Source organism: Mytilus edulis, chromosome 12, assembly GCF_963676685.1.
Source record: "Mytilus edulis chromosome 12, xbMytEdul2.2, whole genome shotgun sequence".
NCBI lineage: Eukaryota > Metazoa > Mollusca > Bivalvia > Mytilida > Mytilidae > Mytilus > Mytilus edulis.
Window position 1 is genome coordinate 38,017,530 of NC_092355.1, and position 13,805 is coordinate 38,031,334.

The 13,805-nt window shown below is 31.8% G+C and overlaps 1 protein-coding gene across 1 annotated transcript in view; it reads left to right on the top strand.

Moving 5' to 3' along the window:
- The first annotated feature begins 2,954 nt into the window (after nt 1-2,954).
- LOC139499261 (C-type mannose receptor 2-like) overlaps nt 2,955-13,805 on the top strand; it is a 74,722-nt gene continuing 63,871 nt past the window's right edge. Inside the window, exons 1-4 of the mRNA XM_071287933.1 lie at nt 2,955-3,077; nt 3,560-3,650; nt 6,133-6,340; nt 9,160-9,248. Coding sequence (XP_071144034.1) covers nt 2,955-3,077; nt 3,560-3,650; nt 6,133-6,340; nt 9,160-9,248 — 511 coding nt within the window. The remainder of the gene's footprint in view (nt 3,078-3,559; nt 3,651-6,132; nt 6,341-9,159; nt 9,249-13,805) is intronic.

Below are 13,805 nucleotides of genomic sequence, written 5' to 3' on the forward strand. Positions count from 1 at the left end.
ACATGTATCAAATCGACGACATGGATGTCTATTCGGTTTGATCTGAAAAACGCAAAACCTCCGATTTAAAAAAAATAATACAACGGACCGAAAATTTATTTGTTCCTCAATTTTCACTTCTGCTCTTCCATTATTGACTCGAGGACCCCCCCCCTCCCAACCCCCACCCCTCCCCCAAAAAAAATCGAGTGCACCGGTTTATGTAAGAACGTATTTGAGTGGAATATTTGGTCTTGAAAACGTAAAAGTAAAAGAAATTAATACATCATATCGCGTCAGATTGTATCACTTTTATATCGCAAGGCTACAGACTTTAAAACAAAGAAATTCACTGTACTAAAAAATGAAATATATGGGTCAAGTTAAATACCTTTTTAATGAATCACAAAAAAAAGTTCGAGTAGATGTGTTCCAATATCAAATGTTGACTTAAAGTACTTGATGACAGATTTTTTATATAAAAAAGATGAGGTATGATTGCCAATAAGACACCTCCACAAGACAGCAACATGACACAGAAACTAACAACTACAGTTGGGTGAAGACCAAGCATTACATGTAAACGGGCCAAAAAAGTTAACGCGGCGTTTACTCGCGTACACTTTATGTAAACACCGCGTTAACTCTGTGTTAACTCCGAAATTTTAGTAGACATAAATAGTAAACGAACGTAACTTTCGCGTTTACATGATTGAGAAAATCAAAGGCTTTTACTAGATCTAGAAATACTGCTCCAAATTATAATAACATGTGAACATGGAAATATTTGCCTCTCCTAGCTTGTGAACATGATGAACATTTACCGTACAGTATGACTTGTAAAATATAAAGACTATATTTACAAAGCATAAATTAAACTAGTAAATTATTCACTAGTTTTAGCCACACTATCAAACATTCAAGCACGATTTATTGATAGTCGAATATCAGCATGTAGAGAAAGTTACGATCTTCACTAACAAGTTGCTATGATCATGACCAAGTTACGACTATCTTATAATCAAGTTACGGCTATCACGACTGAAAAAATCTTGGAGTTACGATGATCTTCCGTAAATTTTTAATGGCTATTAAGTCACATATGATAATATTTTTAAGAAATCACACATACAAATACCGTACAAATCAACATAGCAGCTGCGTTATTCTTTAAAACAACGCGTGTACACGGAGTAATTTGAAAAATACGATATTTCTTTGTCATAACCTTTTTTAATAGTCAGAATTTAGGCAGTACAAAAAAGATCTTAAAACCTGGAATGACGCGTCAGTCATAGATTTTAAAAAGAACATTAAGTTCTGTATCTGTACCTTAACTTCATTAACTTCTGTCAATATTTCTTTGGAGTAAAATTATCCTCCACCAAGAATACATATACACAGATATCTAATATAAAAAGAAAATATATATAACTGTTGTAAAGTTCTTCACCAATATAATGGAAAATCTATAAACAACACACTGTATCTACTAGATTATTGTCTCTTTAGAAGGATATAATTATTTACACTTAACTTTAAGCAGGGCTAGAACATATCAATTACAAGTTTCCTACGACATACGATGGTCACTGTATAGTATATATAGAATATAAAAGTGACCCTGACATGGAAAAAAGTAAATGAATTAAAAAAGCAAACACACGTTATTTATAGTACATTGTAAATGTATGTTAAAAAAATACAGAAAACAATTGATATTAACGTAGAGAATAACAAAACATTAGAAAAAAGGGGAGGTAAAAAAAGTGTTCTGTCTCCAAGTACTTATTCATGTTATTACCTTTGATACTTTATTTTCTAAAATTCACCAGTCATAAAACTTTTCTTCAACACTTTACCTGCTTTTAACCAATTTCTGAATGCCCGCGATTTCGCGATTAAGGTTTACTTGAACTTGTTGATAGAACCGCGATAAGAAATATCATAAGATACAAGACGTACACATAAGATTATATATTCATACATCGAAGTACTTGTATGAGGACATGTGGTACTTCATTTTGAAATGTTTATTTGGTATGTCACCTTAATTTCTTTAATTTACGAAGATGAATTGGTAATAATGTTCCGAGATTTTTACGGAATTATTAACTATATATGAAGACCCAATTTCCGGCGCAGAGTTCATATCTGTTCCATACATGCTTTGCAATACTGCATTTATATTGAGTGTAGTGTTACAAAGTATTGAACGGAACGGATATGTGAGCTCTGCGCCGGAGATTGACGAAGACCATGCTACTTTATAGTATGACTGAAACTTTTTGTTTTGTTTATAACTGTATTGATCAATAAATAAAAGAACATAATGGTAGGTTAATATGGTGTCAATTGTTGAGTAGAAACTATACATTAAGAAAGACGATGTGGTATGATTGCCAATGAGACAATTCTCCACTAGAGACAAAAATAACACAGAAATTAACAAATGTAGGTCACCGTACGGCCTTCAACAATCATCAAAACCCAAACCACATAGTCAGCTACAAAAGGCACCGAAATAACAATTTAAAACAATTCAAACAAGAAAACTAACGGCCTAATTTATGTAAAAATTGAACAGAAAACAAATATGCAACACATAAACAAACGACAACCACTGAATAACAGGCTCCTGACCTGGGACAGCCACATACATACAGAATGTGGCGGGGTCAAACAAGTTATCATATCGACTTTAGAATACGTGACAGGGGCATGTTTACAAAACATATTACACCAATCAAGCCATAATACAGCTGGTAAATCAAAATACATAACTTGATCGTCAGAAGCCGAAATTAAGAATGTTGGTGGTTCTATATGGGTACTACGAATTCCTCCATCAAAATACAAACTGGCCACCATGATATAGTCAATAGTATTGAAAGGAGCAATTAACACCACCGATATATCAATCTTAATTACTGACAAAGTCTACGGTTCTATACAATTTATAAAAATATAAAACAATGATTATTTTTGAAGCATGTGCCTTCCAGAGTGTTTTTTGTCAATGTAGAAACGGTTGGATTCAGCATAGTACATCATGTTATTACTTCAGCGATAATACGAAGAACTGGGATTCTTCCTCTGTACGTAATTGTTTGGAATTAACTAATAATAAACAGTAGTAATTTCACTGCCGAAAATGCGAATTTTATCAACAAATTTATCTCTTCAGTGAGGAAATTTTAATTAAAAGGGGGAATGTGGTAAAAAGACAACAACCCGACCAATAAGCCCAAAAACAGCCCAGGGTCACCAATGTGTCTTAAAAACAACGAAAACATCCCGCACCCAGAGTCGGACTCACTTTTCCAAATAACTAAAATGTGTATTAGTTCAGTTAAAATTGACGTCGCTTGTCAAAATATGGCTATACGCAAACTAAGACAATGCAAGTCATCTAGTTCTTATAAAAAAAATCATGTGGTCCAGTTTTTTTCACATTTTAACGTTAAATACTTTATAGTACCAAGAGTATCGATGTCAGTGTTATCACTCCTGAGTATTGTGAGTAATGATTTAAATATAATTAGTATTATTGTCATCTTTATTGTCATATATCTTGCAGGCTTCATGTCAGGAACATCATGCAGAGCTTGCTAGCATAGAGACAAGTGAAGAAAATACGTTCATATGGTCTGAAATGAATAAACTTGGAGGTAAGACATTTAATATTACGCGAATACAATAGAACAATTCCCATCAATTATAAAGAAAGTATTAACAAAAATACCGAATTCCAAGTAATATTTTAAAAGAGGGAAGTCCATAAAATACACCTATGGCATTTACTGTGAAAGTACTTTTATTCGTGGGGTACCAATTTTCGTGGTTTTCGTGGATGCCTTTATCCACGAATTTAAGTGTCTAACGAAATAAAACAACCATTGTCCAAATCAAGACATGGAAAGATCCCCATCGGTAGTGGGACTTCTGATACGATCTAGAGAATATATTGAATAACGCCAAATCTGAGAATACTTAAATGTCAGTCACAGAACTACAAAAGCATGCAAAATGTTACCCATTTAATCATTAATAACTTAAATTGTACAACTTTTGATCTTTTAATTTTCACAAAAAATATTTTTGATCGATGAAAATCAGATATATCCGGTATTGATATGCTACTATGATAAAGTGTTCATTAAATATCCTCATAGTTCTCGTACAATATTTTCATGCTGGACTTGACTTTGATTAGAATTGTTTGACAATTCAAGATACCTTTAAAGCATTTGTTCATTTACTGTTTTCTTAAGGTGACATGCTGATGGCCTAAAACCTTTGATGGTCTTTAATCTGTTGATCACTTTATCATGGGTTAATAAGAGTTATCACTAACCATTTACACGGTCAATGTTTACTTTGCAATTTCCTTCAATCCAGACTATTTGTAACCTTCGTTTCTATAGCTTTTCGTATTTTTTTTAGAAAACTAAATTCCACGAATTTAAAAACCCACGAACATGTTAATATTGCTCAAACCACGAAAATTGATAGCCACGAAATGAAGTACTTTCACAGTATTTGAAATTTGATTTGTGTACATGTACGTCGTACCGTTTCAATATAGGGATACTTGTTCTTTGCTGTCCTCAATCTTTGTGCCGACATAATAAAACAATATTATGAGCCAGTGCCTTGTTTAATGTATAGTTGAGGTTTGATGAAAAAGTAAATAAAGACAAACATATATAATATGTTCATAGAAGAAACAATTGTTGTCGGTTCCAAATGCTTTAGATTTTTTTTGACGAAATGCGTAAGGTTATGACCATATGCAATATACCAATATTGTACGACCATACCGGAAATACTACGATTTATTGAAAAAATAATTTTGCTGTAAAGTGTATAAAGCATCACCGAAAGATGTCATTAATTAAGAAATTTTAGAATTAAAATTCATTTTCAATAATATAATAATTTGGTTGATTAATAGATAACAGTCCTTGGATGGTGTTAACTTCACACTAACATCATACACCATTACACCATAACACCATACACTGTGTACCATTACACCATACACGTTACACCTTTGCAAAACACACTATACACATTACACCATACACCATTCCCAATTCTGTCTACACGATCAGAAATTACCCATAATGCAATTAGATTTCAAATATTAAGATTATTATTATTGTTTATGTTTACAATCCGAAAAATCAAAAAGAAGAGAACTTCGTTTTCGACCAATGAAATGTCGAACACCGTTCATTCACACCATTCCATATCGCACGTTACACAATTACACCATGCCTCATACACCAAAACACCATTTCCATTACACCATACACCTCACACCATTGTACCATATAACATACACCATTACACCATACACGTTTTTTTTTGGAAGTTTACACCATCCAAGGCTTGTAATTTCAAATTATGACAAAAACGTTTACACTATCATTTTCGATTTTTTTTTTGTTCTTAATTGACGAACTATCTAAATGAAATGTGTAGCTAAAAGATAACGACATTATTCATCAGCAGCTGATTAGTTATCCCTCATTTACATTTGTCTTACTTTGGTTTTTTTTAAGTAATGATAAGATCCATATGTACTTTATATTCAAATGAGTAACTGCATAAGGTTAAAATACTCACATGCTCCGGGATATGTAAACAAAGATGTGGTATGATTGCCGATGAGAAAACTTTTCACAAGAGACCAAATGACATAGAAATTGAGAACTAAAGTTTGTACGGTCTTCTATAATGGGCAAAACCCATACCGCATAGTCAGTTACAAAAGTTCCCGAAATGACAATGTAAAAACAATTGCCCCAGAGTAAACTATTGGTTTGATTAATGTACTAAAAGAGGGACGAAAGATACCAAAGGGACAGTCAAACTCATAAATCTAAAACAAACTGACAACGCCATGGCTAAAAATGAAAAAGACAAACAGAAAAACAAAAGTACACATGACACAACATAGAAAACTAAAGAATAAACAACACGAACCCCACCAAAAACTAGGGGTGATCTCAGGTGCTCCGGAAGGGTAAGCAGATCCTGCTCCACATGCGGCACCTAAACTATACTAAACTATACACAAAAGAAAATGTATTTAATACAAAACTAATGAAAGTATAACAAACAAAAAAAATTCCTACTATACAGGACATTTTTGGTTGGATGGAACGGATGAATATTCAGAAGGAAAATGGGAATGGGCTTCAACTGGTTATGCCTTGGATTATTCAAACTGGTCTCCAGGAGAACCTAATAATGATGGGGAAGAAGACTGTCTGATGACGGGTGGATCTTACAAATCATTATGGAATGATGACGATTGCGGGAGTCATCAAAAATGTATTTGCGAGAAAAAGTAGGTAGATATACATTTTAAGTAATTTTAAATTTATATAGTTGTTTATATATTTTGTTTAAACCAAGGTAATTAAAACGGATATAACTTCAAATCTGAAAATCTGATAATGCTTTAGATTTTAAGAGAAATGTGCATGTTATGATTATTTGGGCTATTATTGCTGTCACGTCTACTATTCATCTTTCTGATTTGTTAAAGAAATACATGATATGTTTGATATTTATTTAATTTGATGCAACTGTCGTGCAAGTGAGAGGTTTACCGCTGTAAAACCAGGTTAAATCCAACATTTTTCTACATTTGAAAATGTCTGTACCAAGTCATGAATATGACAGTTGTTGTCTATTCGTGTTTGATGTAATTTGCCATTTGATTTTGTCTTTTTTGATTAAGGACTTTCCGATTGAATTTTCATCGCAGTTCAGTCTTTTTGTGACTTTCCTTAAAGGATTGGACATAACGGAGTATTGACGTCGTAAAAAAGTGCGTGATGTTAGATTTGAAACCCATTCATTTTTAGGTTTACACTTGTAATATTTAAGACCGTAAACTTGTCAATAACAGTACAATAGAAACAAAACTGACCCCGATTTGTTGACAGTTATCTAATAATTGCAATACTGAGTGCACGTAAAAAAAAAACACATAATTTCCAGCATTATTGACAAAAAAGAGAAAAAAAAACTTGTCATTGACATTATATGTTCGAACCTAGATAATTTTGTCTTTGTGTCAAATTATATTCACCGTTTTACTATTTATGAATGTAATACGAGTTTTACTGAACAATATCTTTTTTAAAGCATTTTCATGACAATACACCATCTTTATGTACAAGAAAACTAGATATAGGTTCAGAAAATGTTCCCATTTTATGCATTAACTGCTCAGAAAATCATAGTCCGTTATCTCTCCAAATACAATTATGAAATTACTATTTCTTGCAATTTTCAAAACTAATTGATCAAAAGAATGTTTTCTTAAAAGTATTTTTATTGAAGAAATATTATACAGTACGGTGTAATCCCAAGTAATTATTGTTTTTGTATTTGTTTGTTTCTTTCAGGTTGGAAAATACAATCGTGGGATAAAGAATGAACACATATGACAGAGAATAAAACAACAGTGTACAATATGTGTTAAATTATTTAAGTACGTGTTACTCTACCCAGAATAGACAACAATGCAGAAATGTTCGATAGTACGATAAAAGAAATTAGGAAATCTGATATGAATTCGACAAAACCAACTGAAAAGAATACAAAAGGATGACATATAATTACTTATGCTTGTTATAAAACATGTAAAAATGATATCTTCATTATATCAGATTATGTACACTTGCATTAACCCCTTGATTGAATATAATAAAAAAAAAATAAGCTATGTAATGTGATTCAATATCTTTATCATGCAGGATCAAAATCAAAAGGTGGATTCATTATAATGTGATTCAATGAAATTAATTTGTCTGGGATTTACGTCATTCTGTCTAATATTTATCTACATTTACTAACGTTTATAAATAATAACTCTGAAAATACACCCCCACTATACGAAAAAGGGATAGAGGTAGTTGAGCTTCATTTTCTATTCTAAAAAAAAATATTGGAAAATTCGTTTTTTTCGTTGCTTAATCTTTCGTTTGGCATTGACTTTTTTTCAAATGCATTTTTAATCTTTCAGGTTAGGTTATCTATCAATATTTTCAAAAGTTTTCTGCTGTATACTTAAAGCTTAATTGGAATATTGTGTATGCATACATATATTTCTAAAGACATTTCATTATAGATTGCTTCACTGACGTTCAATGACACTTGAATTTTGTACGTATATACATCTAATATATTCATGACGTTTGCAGAAATTCCGTTCTTATTATTGCTAGACATAGTCATCACATTGCATTTTACGGAGCTAGTTGAACGTGAATAAAATGTAAAAAAAATATCGAGTAAAAAAAAGTTTTGTTTGAATAAGCAATTTTTATCAGATTATATCTACATGTACAAAAACAATTAAAAAAAACCGGAATAAATCATTCATTTGGAAACTTATGTAAATTTAACATTAAGAATGCCTTAAAAAAAAGAGTTAAGATATTTTTAGTTAAGATCTTTTTAGAGTTATAAAAGCGTCAAAATCATAAAACTTGCAAATATCCCATAATTATCATAGCTCCAAAAGAAACACAAATATTTCAAGTTAAACAATTCACACCTTAAACTTATTTTGTACATTGTATCGAAAGACACCTGTTACAAAAATGAGAGAATTTAAAAGATACTATAGAACGTAACTTTTTCAAACATATTCTTGTTACGTTGGCTTTTTTTTGATTGAATCAGATGCTGAACGCCGCGAAATTTTTTTTTCAACTACGATCTCGGAAATGGTGTAAGTAATATTTAATTTAAATAAGACGAACGGTCTGTTACTTAAAAATTTTGTTTTACATGTAGACAATATGACCTTCCTGTAGATAAAACTCAATGCCAAAATCAAGTCTTGAAGCATAAAACATTATAACACAATGCTAACTGCTATACCCTTATTTTTGACATTTTTACCTATTCTGTCTGTTTGTTTCGTTCACACATCGTTGTTAATATAACAGAATTTTATTCGACTGTCATACAAGTGAGAGGTTTAGCCAGCTATAAAATTCGGATTAATCCACTACATAAGAAAATGCCTGTACCAAGTCAGGAATATAAAAGTAATCCATTCGTTTGATTTGTTTGAGCTTTTATATTAGGGATTTTCCGTTATGCTTTTTCAGTACAGTACTTATGGGATTTTACTTTTATTTTTAGCCAAATGTTAAATGTATCAATAGTCCGGCAGATTGGTAGTACAGTTGTTGGTTTGATGGCAAGAGCACCAAAGGCATCGTTATACACTGGTTGTTTCAAATAATACTAGCTATGGACCAACCTTGCAAGTTTCATATAGCGGCGTTTTGAAAAGAGGGACGAAAGTTTACAGATTGGTAATACAGTTGTTGGTTTGATGGCAAGAACACCAAATTTGGCATCGTTATACTTTGGTTGTTTCAAATAATACCAGCTATGGACCCAACTTGCAAGTTTCATATAGCGGCGTTCTTAAAAGAGGGACGAAAGATACCAGAGGGACAGTCAAACTCATAAATCGAAAAATAAACTGACAACGTCATGACTAAAAATGAAAAAGACAAACAGACAAACAATAGTACACATGACACAACATATAAAACTAAAGAATAAACAACACGAACCCCACCAAAAACTATGGGTGATCTCAGGTGCTCCGGAAGGGTAAAAAGATGGCCGAACAAAAAACTAGAAAAATCAAAATATATAACTGATATAAGGTTGAAGGCAAGGCCCAATTTGGAATGACAGTAGTACGGGTTGATTTGAAAATTGTCAGCTATGCATCATCCATGAATTTCAATATGAGATTTTCTTCCAAGATGGCCGTCTCAAAATATCAATATCCTCAATTATATCTCTCAAATTTTAATTTAAAATGTTAATAGTGCCGGATGCTTCAAACAATATAACAAAGTTGAATTTCAAAATGGCCATATCAAAATATATCAAAATCAACACTTATACAATTGGCCATGACTTTAAGGAAAACAGAACTTTATGTTAGTATGTCGTACAGTGCTTTAATTTTAATCGGGCACGCTTAACATGACACATGAGGTCAAGAGTCTTGATTCAAAATGGCGTAATCGCGTGGTAAGCATGCTAAGTGCAAGTATAACCCAAGGCGACACATTCGTATCATGTAGATACGTTATCATAATAGGAAATAATTAATTATAATGTTTGCGTTCACGTTTACTGATCCTGGAAACGTACTGAAACATCGAAGAAAGTATAAAGCAGATGAATACCAACACGTCTAGACGGTCATTCGACTTTGTTTACATGGTGATCTATAACAAATTACACCATTCCCGACCCTTTTATTTTCTACATAATTAGTTGTACCATAAATAAACAAGTTCCGGGTCGAGTCGATACCGATACCATAGTTTATATCGCATATAGTTTCTGGTTGTAGTAAGAAAACCAAGGCGGGTTCAAACATAAAGATTCGGAAAGAGACAATACGATTATTTAAGATTTAGGTTAAAAGTATGGCGTATGTACTTAAACCCGGTCACGGACCCGTGATGTGTATTCTATCTTATTATATCTCATTAGAATAACATTTTTGTGATAGGTGTTATTTTTTGTTGTTGATGAAATCGAATAAATCACAGATTATGGATTTTAGAAAGTCAATATAGCGGATAACTCAATAGTGACGACATTGTGTATTTGATGGTAAACATAAACCAATGAAACAAATAAAATCCTTTTGTTATAAAGGTTGGGAACTAGCAAAACATTGCGACATGTTTATGTTTCTACGAACAAGGGCAGACACTTTATTACTATTTGTCTTCCGTTACTAATATTCAGACGAAAACAATATTGCCTATATCCCTTTTTTTAAAATCAGATTCTTGCTATCTTTCAATCGGTAAATGCCGATTACTGGTAAATTGATAATACTTGAAAGTTTTACGACGCACTTATATCTATTATTTTCAAACCAGCATTATCACTTGTACTATCAAATATTTACATGAACGTGCCAACTATATAAGCACGATTAGAACTATTAAACATGTTAATTGTGAAGAAGCACGCATAGGGATCATATATACACGAATCTAAGGCGATGTATAAAGACAAGTTTTATTGCGTTTTGATATGTTTATTTGGTATGTCACACTTATTACTTTTGCTTAGCATACTAGTACTTTAGTAAAATTGTTTTTAAATTATGCATAATTTAACAGTAATCACTTTTTTTTTAATATATGTATCATGCTACTGAATGCAATATAATACTATAAATCGTATTTTTACTGATAATTGATTTAATGACTATCAAACAAAATCATTTAACAGTCGGTTAATTTAAAAACAAACATTATGTCTAGGTTAAAATTGATAGTTAATAAGAAAAAACATCGCGTCAGAGGAGAACTTGACCCAGGTTAATAATTTAAAAAAAACACTTTTACACGTAATTGAGATGATGAACAACGTCAGTAGAATATATACCACATGACCATCATATAAAATGTTTGAAGTTGATACGAAATATTTATCAACAAGGTCTAGGTATCTTAAGATGAACTTCTTTAGAACCAAGGACATTTTGGTATAAATAAGGTTCATCAACCTTTTTATCAGACACTGTTGACGTTTGTTTTTATAAGTCTGATGAATATGGTATATTGCTTCTAAGGTTGGGGAAAATTTTAATTTTTAAAATTTCTTTATCTCGTCTGTCATAACTCTGGTACTGGGATGATCGCTTATGTCAAATTCGATATACGTCTAAGCATGAAGCGAAGGACGCCGTGTATGTTGTTTCTTTAATTTCAAGTTCTAGAAGATATGCAACAAGTATTATTGGAACCCAATCAATAAAAGAAAAACTTAATTGGAAAGAACATCATCAATATATCTTAGTGTGCAATAAGATGATCTCACTACTTCGATCTTCTTGTTTTTGTTATGTTGCAAAGGGAACTCTGATTCAGTTGTCGGGGAGATGCACACTGTTTATTCCCATAGGAATGCCGACAATTTGTTGAAAAGTCTACCACATATGCTGTATGGTGTCCCAAAGTAATAATTAGTAGTTTGACCATTAATCTGAAAACTGTGTTCATTGCTGATAATTATATATATATGTTAATGTTGACCATTTAGAAAGAGGTTTCGTGCAGCATTTGAAAGTACACATAAAGGTATCAAATAGAGCGATGAACATCTATTTCTCCATTTTTGGTTGAAATTCCAAAGGAATATATAAAACACACCTATTTCCCTCCTTATTTAAGTGTTCTGGGTTATATGTTGAGACCACTCCTCACACGAGACCAAATGAAACAGAAAAAAACCATTTAAGGCCTTCAATAATGAGCAAATCATAAACCACGTAAAAGGTTCAGAAATGACAAATGTAAAACAATTCAAACGAGAAAACTAACGGCATAGTTTATGTACAATTTCATTTATCAAGCAGTGTACGTAATTTGAATTATTTGCATTATCGATGATTATGATTTTTATCTGCGAGGATAACAAAATATGTGTCATGGAGATAAGGACAGGTTTTGTAACATATGGATCTTTTAAAAATTGATGAATATTCGGTACTCAAAAGATCCATTCATTTTTATGCAGATTTCTATCAACGACCCTATAGGTTGCATTTCTGAAAATATTGACAATACAATTTCCCATAGGAACTCCTTTTACGGCTAAAACTGTACCAATTTTACTATGCAGTTTTGAAAAAAATCTTATCCTAGAATTGAAAGTTCATATGCACCACAATGTTTTTCAAAGGTCAAAATATAGGGCTGTGCGGCATATTTTCAACGTTTATATGCCCTGAACTTCTCAAAGTTTAAGTTAACACTAATTTTCTTAACTACCCCTACCTCGAATGAAAGGTTACCACAGATTTCAATGTAAACAATATGCACATGTTTATTTACTGGTAACATTCCCAAGTTATGTCTCTGTGAGATGGAACACAGAGAGCATAACTGGAAACCAGTATGTAAACAAAATTAATTTTCTATGAATATTCAAGATGTCCCCAAAAGAGGCGTGTTTTGATAAACAGCTGTATTTACAAAGTGCAACTTATACAGACATTTATTCAAATAGAAAACTCTCTAAAATCAGTTATTCTCACATTAATACTCATTTATTAGAATTATAGTCTTATAGACTGCGAATACTCTAAGTTTTTCTTTACTATACATTTTATACCCCCTCCCCTGTTTCATTTTTTTAAAGAATTTGAAAAGAAGACTTTAATTATTGCCAGCTTACCTTATTTGCATATTTTCTGATACAAAATCACTAGAACCTGTTTTAAACTGTTTTGATAACATATTGAAAGCATACCAGAATACTATAAATGTATGTTTAGCAGTCAATCATTACAACATTCAAGATTATATAAAGTATCCAATCTAGCCTCTTTCTCCAGTACACATCTTACTGTATGCCTATTTGTCAATTAAAGAACACATTTTCTGCCTCAAATGGTCAATTTAGAATTCTTGTCACAACAGTATCACCTGTAACCATATATCTGACACAATTTAGCTAATATATATGCTAGAAGTGTTCAAACAAAGCCATATTTGCAATAGTTGTATGTATGCAGATACCAGTCTGAGATATAAATTCACTTAAAATGTTGTAGAGATGACTGCTAACATCTGATTTTTGAATAACTTCCAAGCGTAGTTATTGTTTTCTATATCAAGAACTTTAAAATCATAAAATCATAGCATTTACAAGTTAAATTATTTGTTTTATGACCCAGGGGTAGGCAATTTTCTATGTGTTTTGCCCCTGGGGCCGCAAATTTCCTAAAT